At 45.6% G+C, this 16098-nt stretch overlaps 1 protein-coding gene across 2 annotated transcripts in view; it reads left to right on the forward strand.

The window, feature by feature from the left end:
* The window catches only part of PROSER1 (proline and serine rich 1), a 918625-nt gene that overhangs the window by 490691 nt on the left and 411836 nt on the right, over positions 1-16098 (forward strand). For both annotated transcript variants that reach the window (XM_069640684.1, XM_069640685.1), the window contains exon 10: positions 6983-7114. In XM_069640684.1, coding sequence (XP_069496785.1) covers positions 6983-7114 — 132 coding nt within the window. The remainder of the gene's footprint in view (positions 1-6982; positions 7115-16098) is intronic.

Here is a 16098-nt window from a genome sequence, read left to right on the forward strand (position 1 = left end):
CCTTTCTGTAATGGCTTGGCAGGTGAAGCACAATGGTCTGGAGGGTTGCTGAGAGCGATGCCAGTGGTTAAGATTAATTCCAAACCTTCCATCCATCAACCTTTTTGTCTTGCTTTAGTCACCGTGAGTGGGACAGCTGTGTCCAGGCGTGCGTCCTGTGCCTGCTGGGCCTAGAGGCCTAAGATACTCTTCACTGATGATGCCCAAAAGTCTGAAGCATATGCTTGTGGTCTCATGCAGAAGTGATGTGACCTAGCAGTTTGGGCTGGACTGCCCCTTTGGGGGTGCGACCAAGCCTGATTTGCATGTGGTCTTTTTTTTAATGGCTTGGCAATGATCTGGAGGGTGGCCTAGAGCGATGCCAGAGTTTAAGATTCATTCTTAACCTTCCAGCCATAACCTCTTTTTTTTCCCCTGGGGACTCTGCCATCATCACAGATAAGGAGGGGATGAAAGTGGGCCTACAAGCACTCATGTGGGCACCACAGGTCTCTCCCCTGACATGGCCGTGACAGCGGCACTGTCACAATTGTCACACAACTACTATTTTATACATAAATATATTGACTATTGGGGGTGCTGCTAACAGAACACCAACACTTTAACTTTAGAAACAGTTATGCCATAATTAGCAATGTTAAGAGCAACACTTTAAATAACTGTGTGGTAAAGTAAGTAAGTGACAAGTAGAGCAAACAGCAATTTAGTACCAGTTGGAGACAGGTATGTACATTGATTGGCAATATGGTAGAGTACCCATAGATAAACCTAAGACAAGGTCCATAGTTCTTAAAAAGTCCAACCCTGCTAAGAATTGTAACCTAGTTCCCAAAAGTCACCAGTTCCACAATATGTACTTTGCAGGCGGGTTTACCATGCAATTCATGAACAAGAGTTGCCAAGCCAATGGGTAACAGTAAATGTTCCAGAACTTAAATAAAAAGGGAAGTAAAGTTTGTACAAGTTTCTCTCCCTATCCCATCACTATAGGGGAACACAGAGGGAGGTCCTTGACCAGACCACCACCCCTCTTAGTCTCGCAAGGTGGGAGAGATAGGGTAAGGACTTTTCCTCCATACAACACTTACTCTGATTTCTTCAGCAACCACTTCAGGGGTTCTTGAATCCGCTGGGCCCACTTCTAGGCTGTGTCTGGTCTAGGGAGGTCCAGGGGCCGAGGGGCAGAGGTCACTTTCGGCACTTGGATTGGGTCTGTAGTCTGGACAGCTGGACACCTTTGGTACGGCAATATGACAATCCCTGGAACAGGCGACCTCGAGAGAACTTCAGAACCTGATGACTGGTTGCAGCAGGAGTCACCACAGTCAGACGCTGTTAAGCTGGATTTCCAAAATCGTCCCCTGGAGGGTGGATTTTGGCAGGCCCTCCTTTTACGGTGAACAGGGAAGGCACTGAGAGGTTAGCCATGCCCAATCAAGTTAAGGTAGTAGAGCAGCAAGTCTTAGTTTCAGCAAGGGTGTGAGAGTGGTGTAAGGAAGGCATGGTATCAACAGTAAGACAGACACAAGTGACCACAGTTCAAGGGTGTTTTTTGAACTTCAAAAGGGTTTGAAAAATGCCTATCTAATCCTAAATCTAAAGATGGGAGCAAGCTAAGACCATCAAATAATAACGCAGTCCTAGTGGTGTCTTGTCAAAATGAAAGGGCCTACAATAATAAATCTATTGCCAATACTTACCTCTAAATACAAATAGTGTGGGAAACAATGTTATGTAAAAGAAAGAAGTGTTCAAGAAATGATATGTCAGGATATTCAGGCCGTTGGCCTCCCTTCCTCACGTTTTCAGCACGGGACAAGGTGGCACACTCGAGCTTAGCACAGTCTCTGGCTTCTCTAGCACAACGGTGGAGTTCAAACATTAGCATCAGGGCTTTCTGTGCCCAAGTTTCTTTGCATTTCAAAGTCTCTTCTTTCAGAGGGCCTGATGCGACAAACGAACAATAAACTTCCTTTCCTCTTAGGATTTTGCACATACTCAATTTCTCAGGTGGTTAACTATTCACCTCGGATCCCCCTCAGCCGGGTTCAGATCCCCCTTTGACAAATTGCTCGTAGGATTTTCACACATCCAATTTCTTGGGTGATTCACGGTTCACCCCGGATCCCCCTCAGCCGGGCTCAGATACGTTTTAACACAATGTTCAATCAGTCTCCCTCCGCCAGGCTCGGACCAATTTAATTCACTTTGACACAAACTTGCTTTAACCCAAAGTTTTTAATTGATCTCCCTCGTTCGGGTTCGTACCAACTTTTTCTACTTTTCATCAACTTTCTTGGTAGTATCAACATCGATTCTGCACAGGATTTTGCTTAACCCGTCGCAGGACCACTTTGATGCACAGTTCTTTGCAGCTCTTTCACCTTTGTCAACTCTCTGTTGGATACCTTACAGAGACCTTCGAATGAGCACGCACGCTGTGCCGGACCACTCTGTCAAAGATATTGTATCTAGGTTTCAAAGTTCAATCACTCATCAGTTGTTCAGTTTTACTTGCGTTGGTTTTCACATGCGTTTTATATACTGTTTGCTTCAACGCTCACCATACAATGTTGCCGCTTGCAACCTTGGCTTCAACACAAACCGGTCTGGTATCGGTCTCTCAACTCACCGGCTGTGTTGATTTCACAGGCGCTGCACTTTTGTTGGAGGCAACGACAGTACCACGGCAGCTGCTGATTCTCCCCGCCTTGATTACCAACGCGCGAGTGCCCCGGGTACCTGCGACACACAATGCAGGATTCATCAGCCTGGTTTCTTGGTCTTACACTTTCTATTCTAAAGGTTTCGTAAAAGTAACGGTTCCTTGTCGTAAACATCAAGGGCACTTCCATCCTTGTGATCCCCTTCTGTTCCGTCTTTCTCCTCCTGTTAATACTGCCATCTTGGAACTGCTGTTTCCTTGTGTGCTTTGCCTTGCTTAGAGTGTGCTCTCGTGCTCTGCCTTTTATCGGTGTGGGGAAGTGTAATGGAAGTCAGGTGTGTGTGATGATCAGTAATTGCCTGACCCTGCCTGACCATTGTATTGGGTCACATCAGATATTCGGCTCGGGTGTTAGTCTGTTTTCTCTCATAGCAGCAGTTTGTGAGAAAGTGTTTGTGTTGTGAAAGGAGGGGCTTGAGTTCCTAAGTATTCTAGCTGGTAGGATGGGGAAAAGGTGTAACAGGGAAGGGGATACCGTGTCTCCCCATTCAGTCTCCCACTCTTCCGAAGACTCCTCACCCAGGTGATCCTCCCACACTGGTCCACCCCCAGGAACTGCATCCAAAAGCAATGGCCATGTCCTGGCTACCTGGATGAAAGATCCCCCGGGACTAGTGGGTGAAACACCTTCTGGTTTCTCACAGTGGTCTAGGGCTACATTGAGTCCACCCAGAACAACACCAATAATTCTAGTGAGATAGATAAGTATAAAATACAATCGTTTATTAGGCCTTTAAAATAGACACTAAGCAAGTAAAACCTTTAGTCAAATATGATCACACAAATCCTTATAAATCATATCTACATTCGCTGGGGAGAAACCAACTATGCTCTCCTGGAGGTAATAGGTAGCTCAGAGGATGAGCTGACAAGAAACCCCACTAAGGTGTGCAGGTGTTTGCTTCAGGCAGATTGTATTACAACCTTGGATGAAACAGCAAAATTTAAACTGGTCTCATTTTTACCACACTTTCCGATCAAGCTAAATGAAGTAAGGACATATTTGGCAATTTTCCCTGATCGTTCAATCCGGCAGAGTTTTTTGAGAATCCGGATGAATTTGTTATTGACTAATGAAATCCTGTCATTTAGAGGTCAATCAAGTATAAATCACTGAAGATTTTGTAACAAGAGCGAAGTGATAGAAACTATCAAACATCTTCTTCTCAAATGCCTAGGTACAAACTTGGCACGTACAGTACACCTGGGCCCATTATTCCAATACTTATGATGTTTTGATCAAGAGGAATGGTGGGCCAGGTTAATTAGCGGGGATAAAGTTAAATGGGTGGTGGCGACTGTTCACTTTTTTCGATCATTGGGCTTTGATGGGCAACAGGAGAAGCCTTGCGACGAAGGGTTGGACCTAGAAGGGTTTAAGGTGACTACATACTATCCTTTGATTTGGACAATAGTGATAAAGCTTAATCCTGATGGAAAAATACGAACACAAATCTGCAATGGAAGTGCAGCTGAATTGGAGGTGAAATTGATTGATAAACATGCATGCCACACGCAAATTAGCAACCATCTTGCATTAAAGTGAAAAGTTCTACTTTGTTTTGCTGAATAAGGATGAGCGGACATTTGAGTGGACTAAGTGCAGAAATGCAAAACAGGAATAACGAAAGGAGGATAAGTAATAAATCATGTACATTTTGTAAAAATTGAAAAGTCAATTAAATAAAAAATAATTGAAAAAAAATATGTACATTCGAGAAATACAATGGCATTTAATTCAATGACCAGTGAAACACAGGGAAGTACTTGTATGTTTTAGAAACAGAAAGAACATTTCAAGACAATCATAAAACAGCTTCCCTACATCTTATAAAGTCAGACCCTAAGATGGTTTGGGGCCTTGTGCCCAAAGGTCACAAATTGCAAAGTAGATACTTTTCAGGTAGCTTATAAAGAGATTGATAGTACCAGTGCTTATGTTTAATAACAATCCACAAGTTAAAGTTCGTTAAAGTAGAATCACTCAGTCCCATTCCTTAGCATAGTCCTAGGAAGGGATCCTTGACCAGGCCTCCACCGACCAAAGTCAAGGAAGAGTGATTTAGGGACAGGAATTTGCGCCCATGTAACCCTATCGAGAACAGTGGGGGGCGGAAGGGGTTAGAAACAGGTAGATTCACTTACCCCCTGAATCCGATTCTGCTAGAGACCACTGCTGGTGTTCCAGAATCTATCGCGGACACAATTTTTTGTGCTTGGTCGGTCGAGGAATGCCCAGGGCTCACGGATGGATGCAGAGGTAACTTTCGGCATCCCGATTTAGTTTTGGTCAGTCACAGTGCTCAGGACAGCTTCCAGTAGAACATGCAAATGAGGGAAGATGAAGAATTCTGCAGGACAGATCAACTCAGGACACCTTATAGGATTGAAGGAGTGTTGCAATGGCAGTCACCACTATCAGACGTTGACAGGCGATCTTCAGGCGACGCTCACAGGAACAGGTCCAGCAGAGCTTCCGTTCATGCAAAAAGCTGAATATGCAGGAGCAGGTGTCTTGTTCCATAAGCTGAAGATCCTCCAGCTTCAAAGGATGTACTCGGAATGGCGATAGCTGCAGCAAGGTAGGCCACAAGAAAGCTGGTCATACCATTATTTGGTCCATGGACACTTCAGAAGGCGCAGATCCTAGAGCATCGGTCGAGACTGCTTGTTCCCATCGGTCCAGGAGTCAAGGCACAGGCAAGGGCCTTTCTTCAGATCAGGAAGAGGAGCAGGGCTTCACCAAGAAAGCACTGGAGTTGAGGCTGATCGGTTGCAGAGGTAGTCTTTGTGTAGTCTGCAGGCTGCTCTTAGTGGGGGACTTGGCTCCAATGATGATCTGATAAATAGTTGTAGGAACCCTCCTTTTATCCAAGATTCAGGCTGGGTGCATGACCAAGCCCACCAATGGTAAGGATCTCCCCCAATTAAAACAGTCAGCGGCTATCTAATTGTGGATGGCCACGAGCCACCACATCTTAGCAACAGATATTCAGGCACCAGGTATGTGTATTGGGAGTAGACAGTCCCAGCCCTTCCTCTGGCCACACACAGTACCCCCCACTTAGCCCGCGAAAGCCACAGCTTTCCCCGGGAAAGGGATTTCCACAAAAGGGATTTCCAGACCTGAGAAGGCAGGTGGAAGCCCAAAGAACAATATGGCCAAAGAGAATAAACCTGTGGCACAGCCATCTTCTGGGGCTAACCAACTTTAGTAGCCATTTGCGATAAATGAAAAAGTGCATGAGTAAAATGTCAGAAAAACGTTAGCAATATCACAGCTGCCACCACCATATCTTAAGCAAATTGTGAAAGCAACCATAAGACTGTTATATATTCTAACTGCACTTCACTGTAAGGTGATCTGAGCAATTGTAACAATGCAATAATTCACGGATACATAGGCTCTCAGTACTAATAGTATTAGAGACTTGTCAGTTTCCCAAAGGAATGAGAAACACAGGCAAGGGAATAAAGCAGAAGGCTTTACTAAACTCCAGAAATTCAGGACATGGTTCAAAACGAAGCAAACAGAAAGGGTGCCCCATAGAAGCTGAATAGAGGAAAGCAGAAAACAGAAAATCGTTCTGATCAGTCAGTGACAGATGATCCTCATGGTGTGAACAAGCGAGCAGGATCCTTCATGGCTTCTCTTAGGTCAGGAAGGCTGAAAATGCAAGAACAGGCATCTTGTTACACAAGTTGAAGATTTACCATGTTTCCAAGGATGATCTTGGAACAGTGACCAGTGCACCCAATTAGCCCATGAGAGAGCTGGTCCGTCCACTAGATGGTCCAGGAACACTTCCGATGGCTCAGCAGTCACGGATCTTCAAGCAGGGGTAGGAACAGGTTGTTCCCATCAAAACAACCTGTCCCGACCACAGCTAGACCTATTGGATTTTTCAATGTTTGCTATGATTATGCACATTAGCTTTCTCTTTGTTTCTGTGTGCAGGCTAATGTGCAAATATTGTTCTGAGACAATAGCTTGATGTTGGAGTCTCGTGTTTGCAAGTTGTTCCTTGTTTGTGTGCAGAGCTGTTAATTAGTCATTAGTATACTTTGTATACTACTCATACTAAAACTTTGTCGAAGAATTGTATTAGGCACCATCCTAACAACGAAAAAAAACAACAGTAACTGATATGTGATTTAAAGTGTATTCATTCTTTTAAAGTTTTGAAAAAATGCCTGCCATGTTGCTGTTACCAAAAGTATTTAGACTTAATTTTCTTATGTTCTTTTATCATCTAGAAAATGAAGATTCTGTGAATCAAGCAAAGCCCCCTGACTTTCAAGCAAAAAGTTCTCAAAATCAAGGCGATTTTCAAACACAAACTCCTCATAATCAAGGTGACTTTCAAGCCAAACCCGCTCAAAATCAAGGTGACTTTTCATATTTATTTATTCGCTGTTAATGGCTTTTTCTTACAGAAGGTGCATAGCACTTTATAAATAGTTTTTAAAAAAACAATGCATTGAATAAACATAGTCAATTATTTTCAAAATGTACATTTGCAGAAATATTGGGGAGGATAGCTTGGGTGGTGGGAGGAAGGTGGTACAATATCATGAGAATTATGGAACTTAGAGACTGCTTTAGAGAGAAGGGAAGAATAGTACCTGAGTGAAACGGCTTTTAGGATACCCACCAGGAAGGGGCCTTCACATGAGAGGGCCCTAAGTCACCCAGCCGTCTAGCTAAGGTAATGGCCACGTGGAACACCATTTTCGGCATGAGAAATCTTAATTGGACATCGCCCAGTTGTTCAAAAGGGGTAAACTGCAAGTCTTTGGGAGATCCCAGGATGGGAGCATTGAAGCAGAAATGACTCTAGAAATGTAGAAGCTCTTCAGGGGTCTACTGTGAGGGGTCTGTAATGCAAGGCGGATAACTGCTTTTGGTTTTATCCAAATTAAACATTTTATTAAATGAAAAAAGGTCAAATGAATCCTCACTAAGCCTACTCTAACAGGGAGTTCCCTACATAGTCTAAAGGGGTTACTCCTAGCGTCAGCAAAACTGGCCCTCACACTATACAACAAAGCATTCAAAGTGCAACATAAACAATATAAATAATAAAATAACCAACAACCAGTGATTTGGGTGACCTGTCCTGGGTATATCCCTTGCCCAGGATTGCTCAAAGTCAATTTCTCCCAAATATCCACAAAGAAAAGTAGTCTTGGACCAGTTCTAGTAAGTTCCAAATGAATAAAAAGCTCACCAAACAAAATCCACTGGTAACAGTTCTGCAACTTTCTGTTGAAAAGTTCCCCTTCCAATTCCAGCCAAGAAAACAGCACAAATGTTTATCCTGGATAACCTCCTTCCAGGATTGGTTTGCCGAAGTTCAAGGAATAAACAAACATCTTCTACTTCCTTCTGCTTCAACAACTTCCTTTGTATTTCTGACCTCTGCAGTGTCTTTGGTATAATTGTCAGGATGCCTCTTCTTAGGGTGTTGCTTTCCTCTTGGCAACCCCCTTCTGCTACTGTCACCATAGGAACAGGCTGCTTTGTACCACAGTATGCCACTACTTCAATCAGCTTTAGGTTATGATGCTCTGACAGTATTATACACAACCACAGTTCTGGTAGTTCTACTTTAGCTGAATTGTTAGGTGATTTAAAGACAAGACTGTTCTACCTCCACAGGTAGGCAAGGCACGCTTCTTTTCTAAGCTATAAGAAAAGGGCAGCCTCTTTGCATCTTCCGTCCATTTTGTTACCACCAGTATAACCTGCCGCTGCTTCCAGACTGCTCCTCTTTAACGTCAACAGTCTCAGAAGTACAGATTGTTGACTTAATCATCTTACAAGCACACAGCTCCCTTCCCCAGCTTCATTCACACCTTCATGGTTCCAGTAGTTACCCTGAAGCTGTATTGCCACACTTCAAGCTTTGGATAACAATGTCACACTTGTATCAGAGGACTCTGGACCTTCAACAACTTTAACAACCTCTGAATGTGAGTGAATAGGTCTCAACAGGGCTGGTTCCACCATGGAAAGTATTTGCCTACTGGCTTTGGCAATGCGTGTTCATGTCAATTCAGCAACTTCTATATTTACATAGGACTTGTTTTGGATGCTACAAGAATCAATAAAGATTTTTCAGAATAACAGTGCTGGGGCATCAATGGTTCTGCCAAGCACCTTTGGGGTTTGTGGTCTGCTTAACGTTTGGGGAGGACCAGGGTCTCGGCGCAGACTTCCTCCTGAGCTTCCCTGTATGCTTGTCGGCTATGAAGACCCGATGTACCTCGTCTTCCAGTGTCTCCAAAAACCATTCATCCTTCTAAGGGAATTCTCATTGCTTTATTCTTCTTAGGTGAATCAGTTCTCCAGTCTTTATTGTGTAAATGCTTACTTCTTGCCACAATGGATCCCAAGGACATCACCAACATTTGACGTATCATAGGCCAAGTCAGACATAGACTCACTGTGAGTTTTGACACTTGTAAAATCGGAAAGGGCTCATGGCCATCCTCTTCCTTGTATTGCTATGTATGCCAGTGTAGCTATGGTCAAGCAATCAAGGCCTAGCTTCTCAGTAGGTGATGCGGGCTGGTTTTTAAGTACAGTGTAGTCCCCAAGCACCCACAAAGGAATGTCAGCACACTGTATTGGTTAAAACGCAGTCTTTATATAATTAATATTCAAAGGGATATACAATATCACGATAACGCACTGTGTGCTCGGAAAATCAACAATGGTAAATATATACAGTTCTAAAGTGGTACCACACCGATTATTAGATCTCATTAAAGTGCATCAACTATACAGTAAAATGTCAGACAGATCAATTAAGAGGAAGCCAGCAGTAGAGAGAGGAAGGAAAGCAAGATGGTTGAACAATTGGCAGTACTGGTCACTACCGTTAAACAAAGCTCTGTGTGGCGATCCCCTCCACCTGGGCAACCTGTAGAATAAAGATGCAAGCCCAGTCCATATATTGTTCACACTAGACTTCCCAATAGTTCTGCAACCCCAAAGTACCTGGCGTTGTAGCGTTCCTCGTCAGGAAATCGACGGCCCTTCTTGAGTAACCTCCCTTTAAGGCAGGAGTCACGGGTCGTCGAACGTCCGACCGAGAACAGGTTGAGCTACGACGGTGAAGTGGCCGCGTCGTTCCTAATGGTGCTCGTTGACGGGGATGCGTAAACGTCCTGCAAGGAAGAGGCGTGCGGGGCACCTCGGTGTCGATATTTCTGGACCGCAAAGAGTTTGAAGAACTGTGGCCCAGCAAGGGCGTTGAGTCGTCAGCGTCTCTGTGGCCTTTGGGTGGCGAGAAACCCACCGGCGGATGCTCCTCGGCACGTCGACGGTCAGGCCTTCTCCAGCAGGATACAGCGGCGACGATGCAGACGAGAGCGTCCTGGGATCAATGAAGTTCTTAGGCAAAATGGGAGCACGGTGGCTCCAGTCGGCGACAGCGGTCGTCGACAGTGGCGGACAACAGTCCTGGCGCTTCTCTTTCTGATTCCACGGGGGTCCCCGTCTTTGGTTGGCAGCCTGTCGAAGGTCTGTCAACCAGGGAGCTTTGGCAAAGGTCTGCTGGTGCACAATGGTCCCTCGTAGCTCGGGAATATGGTGCCTTACCAGGTCCTCTCTGGGTCAGTCCTTGGAGGCACAGCAGCTTTCAGATTGTAAAGGAGAGCAACAGCAATTCTTCTCGTCCAGCAGGGCATCAAGGTCAACATTCACTCCAGTTACTCGTCGTAGTGGACTTCAGCTTCTGAACACAATTCCTAGCAGTGAGAGGTCTCTAGATATACTGTTGATCTCCCATTCATTCCGCTGGGTCACACTGAAGCATCCAGTCACTACGAAGAGCATTCATGCAGGCAGGCAACCAATCAGGCGCACAGTGCTACTCCTTGACCTCTCTGCTGCCTTTGATTTGGTGGATCATAAAGTCCTCTGCAGTCACTTGAATTCCGCTGCCCATTTCTCCTAGGAAGCCATCAGATGGATTGAGTCATTTCTGAGTGAAAGAACAATGAGAGTCTTCTCCCCCTCGGCAGTGGCAGATCCCACTCCTATCTCATGCGGCGCCCCCCAGGGCTCTTGCGTCTCCCCAACTCTTTATAACATCTTCACCAAGCCCTTGTTTGATGATCTGGACCATCTCGGTATCACCTACACTAATTATGCAGATGATACACAGATCCTCCTCCCGCTTTCTGGGGATCATGCGAAAGACACAGAATTGGTGAACAAGGTATATCTTATCATCCAGACCTGGATGGCCACTCATGGCCTCTGTCTGAACGATGATAAGACAGAGTTGATTATCTTGGGCACTCAAACCAACATCAAAAAACTAGGTCAGGAATTCTCCTCATTTAACATAGATGGGAATATCATCCAAGTATCCAAGGACATAAAAACTCTGGGATTCTATCTTGATTCCACCCTATCTTTTGGCAAACAGCTAAAACCCTTGCCTCCTCCACGCCTTATACGTGTAAATTGATAAGAGCCGGTAAACCTTTCCTCTCTAATAAGAGCTGCTTAATCTTGGCTAGAGCCTTAATACTCTCTAGGATTGACTACTGCAACGCTCTTTACTCCGGAGCAAATAAAACCATAACGCAAAGACTACAAATATTACAAAATAATGCCCTGAGAGCAGCACTAGGCATAAACAAAAGATCCCACATCTCTGCCGCCAGACGCCATCACAACTGGCTGACCATTGAAAACAAAATAACATTTAAGATGTTATCCCTGACCCATAAAGCCCTTAATAACTCCGCCCCTAAATACCTGATTGACAAATTCTATAGGAGAACATCCTTCAGACCGACTGGAGCTGTCCATTCCAATTGCCTGACAATACCGAACTTTAGACTTAAGACGATAGGAGGTAATACCTTTCAGGTAAAGGCTGCAAAGACCTGGAACTCACTACCACAAGACTTGAGAGTGGACCTACCCTACTCTCGCTTTAGAAAAAATATCATCCAATTCCTCACTTCTACTTACCTCAGCTGATCTCACATGACCTATGTCACCCTCAACCTTGACTGCCCGCATTTGAACCTTGTATATTTGTAATTATCGTTGTCCCATGTATATTTTGTAATTATCTGTGTCCCATGACCCCATGGATTTTCTACTGTACATTCTGCCAGGATGTAACCTGTTCTCTTAGGTCAGGAAGGCTGAAAATGCAAGAACAGGCATCTTGTTACACAATAACAGATAACAGATAACCTGTAACTGAAAATAGTACCTGAGTGAAACGGCTTTTAGGGTACTCACCAGGAAGGGGCCTTCACAGGAGAGGGCCCTAAGTCACCCAGCCGTCTAGCTAAGGTAATGGCCACGTGGAACACCATTTTCGGCATGAGAAATCTTAATTGGATATCGCCCAGTTGTTCAAAAGGGGTACACTGCAAGGCTTTGCAGTTTAACCTTCGCAAATTTGTATATTCTGTAATCACTGTATTTTATATTGTATGCTATGCTTTGATGTAACCTGCAAGCTTTGCATTTTCTTGCCATTGCGCCCTGCTACCCCTGGGTCTGGCGCGCACAAAAAGTGAATAAACAAACAAACAAAACAACCAAACAGTGCATTCAGGCCATTCACTTCTCTCCAGACACTCACAATAAGTTGTGTATATTGGGACAAGTAACGAGCCATTCAACACTTCGTACTGCAATCATACCGGTTTCGGGCAGGGCTGTCTGTCATTCTGTCAACCACCAGATACTAGACACCCACAACATAGAATGCGTATTTGTCACACACTCCATTCACCCAGGTCCCACCCACAGGCGTACCCACAGCATACGGTAGTTGGGAAGGCTCCAGCCAGTCTGGTCAGCACTTCCCCCACACTACCATATATGGAACTTCCACCCAACAGCCAGTCAGGGGGAAGGGACAGAGGCAGGGCTTCCCGGGACTTCAGGAAGATCAAGGTAACAGGCGATGGAAGGCCAGAGGCCATGGGGGCCATTTTGTCTCCATCAGGAATCTACCGATTCCAATGACAGGGCCTGGGCATCCCAAAATGGAGGATGCTAAGGGCACCCGTCATTTCAGCACGGAGCTGCCACCAGCCCGTACCCTGCTCTGTGGGCCACCCACTGGTGCCCAAAAACATACACTAGGGGCACAGGGTTGCGCCCCTACCCATGGGTGCCATAAGGGTATCCCATGGGTCTGTTCACCAAAACCAAAAGAGAGAACTGCACCGCCACGAGTCCCACATGAACTCCTGTGCGGAAAACACGACAGAACACATGATAAAAAGCAGTAAAGGACAAGGATACAGAAGCCCTGTCCCTCCGATGCATTTCCAGCATCACAGTCACCCCCCCCCCCCAGACTGAAGTTAGGGTGCCTAATCTCCCTCATCCAGACGGTCAACATACCTTCTGGAAAGGTCATCTGCATTATCGTGACTCTTCCCTGGTCTATGCTCTATGGTGAAGTCTAGCCCCTGCAGGCTAATGGACCACCTGAGCAGTTTCGGGTTTTCACCCTTCATCTGCATAAGCCACTTCAGGGGCTTATGATCGGTTTGGACCTTGAAGATAGAGCCAGTAAGGTAGGGTTTAAAACGCCTAAGGATCCAAACTATACTAAATATTCCTTTTCAACAGTAGCCCACCTAAGTTCCCTACCGTTAAGTTGTCTACTAATGAATATGATCGGATGTTCTCTTTCATTGTCATCTAACTGGGACAAGACAGCTCCAATTCCGGTGTCGCATTGTTAGGGAGAATTCTCTGTTTAGGCTGAATTTCCTAACCTAGTGAGTCCCCCAGCAGCTTTGCTGGATTTTTGGGGTTTATTTTTTTCTCCTGCCAAGAGTGAGACTCTTTTACCCTCACTATTGGACATGATTTGAGTGTGTTTCTTTGAATCTAGAAGTGTTTAATGGGCTATAGGGTCTTTTACTCCATAGGGCTTCATGTGTTTTTGTGATGTGTGTTACACAGCACCCTCAGTGCAGTGACACAGGGGTGTCATAGTGACCCCCCAGTATAGACTCCATACCCTGGGACTGACTACTGTCTCCCAGGGCATGTAAAGTCACCATTGACTTTACTAGTCTTAAATTCTGAACAGAACCAGTACAAACCATCATATTGTGGACGTACTGGCTGGGGCAATTCGATTGCCCCAGGGTCTGTTAGTCGAGGGGGCACGTCTCCGTCCCCCCTGATCGAGTTTTGGCTGGTGGCAGTGGATACTACTTTTTATATTCAACCTCGAATATTTTCCTATGGGATTTCCCATTGTTTTAGGCTACTACCTTTATTTAATTATTTACGGTAGCCTCGAACATACCGCCAGTTTATTTAATTAATATTAATTCTCCGGTTGGTATTTTTTGCCAAAACTTGATTCTAAAATGGCATTTGTGTTCTCTTCTGTGACTCCAACCCAAGTCGAGCCCTTTGTTCCCCTTTTTTTGGGGGGGCTTCTCCACAGAAGCCCTCCAAAGTGGTGCCACTCTGTCTGGGGTACTTAGGAGGGGTGGAGGGAAATTTAGGCACCCTGGACTGAGTTGCCTAGGCAACTCAAGTCGCACTCCATCCTGATTGGCCCAAGTGGTGAGCCGGCCGGCTCACCACTTAGCATGTTTGAGTGACAGCTAGGCTGAGTGAATGGGGGTTTGCTGCATAAAAGCAGGGCTTTGGGGACTGGAACTTCAGAAGTCGCCACAGGACCTAAGAATCCGACGAGGGAGAAGCTGAGCCGACCTACCACGACACCACCCCTGGTGGAGCCCTGCTGGACTGCCTCACCACTTTTCCCAACGACAGAGGAGATCTCCCGCCGGAGAGTCTTCTTCCTTTGACTGGTGGGGATAACCAGTTTCACTGTCTTTTCGCTTTCCCGACGTACCTCGTGGCTGCCTTGCCCGTGCCAAGCACCCCGGCAACCGGGATACCACGTTTTACCACGGCCGCGAAACAAAGGTACCACCTTTAACCGGAAAACTCCGCGGCTGGTTTCTGCCCTGGTAGTGCAACGACCTTCATCTTTCCTCCAAGTCGAGATCTTCTCTTCCCCTGGAGGACGACGCAACTTGCACCCACTACCAGGAACAACTGCTACCGCTGGAGGATCCTTCCCACTTAAGGTACCGTGTCCCGCCTGGCTTCCCTTGCTACCGACTGTACGGGGTAGATTTAGCCCCTGGCTTTCGAACCTGGGTTAGCCTGGGACACCCTGGCTAAACTTTCCTAAACCTCTCTAAACTCTTTTTGAACCCTCTGCAAGACTTTCTAAGCCTAGTGTAACTGTGTGATCTTGGGCGCATTTGTGCTCTGCTCTCTCTAATAGTGGGCCCAGCCTTTGGACTTTGGCTCACCAGTGACTTTTGCTCTTCTGCCTTGCTAATAGTGTTCCTGAATCTTAGAGTGGTGTACCTTTCCATATTCTGTCTTTTTCCCTCCCTTTCTCACAAACTTATTGGAGTGCAATCTAGTTAAGCGCTCACCTCTGTATGAAAATAAGTGGTGTTTTACTGTGACTTATCTGATAAGGAAAAAGGGGAGTATCTATTACAATAGTAACTGTGTTTAGAATATTTTACAATAAGAGTGCTGGAGTGTTTCAAACTGTGTTTTTAAATAAATAATTATATACTTTGATACCAAAGCTCTGGTCAGTGTTTGCTTGTATTATTGTATCTGAGTGCCTATTGTGTATACTTTGCATACTGCCTAACTCTTCTTGAGGGAAGTCTGACTGCTCAACCACAGCTACCAGGTAAATCTGGGTGGTACAGACTGCTACCAAGTGGGTTTACTTCCAACACCTGTAGTCTTAAATCTTTTGCAGTGGTCCCTAAGGGAACTGCACAGGGTTCTACCTAACACGCATGCGTCAGTTTGAACGATAAAGGGCTTGCTGTAATCAGGCGCACACAACATAGGTGCCCTACACAGACATCTTTCAAGCCATCGAAGGCCCTCTGACAGCCTTCAGTCCAATTAACCTTCCTAGGTTGTTTGGGTGAAGTCCGAGCTGTCGGGGGTGCAGCTATGGTTCCATAGTCTGCCATGAAATTGCGATAATACCCAGTGAGGCCCAAAAAGGCTCTCACCTGGGTTTGAGTAGTGGGAGTCTCCCAGTCATGTACATCCTGTACTTTACTGGCGAGAGGTTGGATTTGATAGAGAGGTTAGCCCTTTTTAAGGCCTGCAACACTTTATCCAGATGCGTCAAATGCTCTTCCCAAGTGGAACTGTAGACGGCAATGTCGTCTAAGTAAGCCACACAAAAGGTTTCCAGCCCACTGAGCGCATGGTTGACCAATCTCTGGAAAGTGGAAGGGGCATTCTTCAACCCAGAAGGCATGACCCTAAACTGGTAGAGTCCCTCTGGATC

Source organism: Ambystoma mexicanum, chromosome 7q, assembly GCF_040938575.1.
Source record: "Ambystoma mexicanum isolate Mex_15411 chromosome 7q, UKY_AmexF1_1, whole genome shotgun sequence".
In the NCBI taxonomy this organism is placed as follows: Eukaryota; Metazoa; Chordata; class Amphibia; order Caudata; family Ambystomatidae; genus Ambystoma; species Ambystoma mexicanum.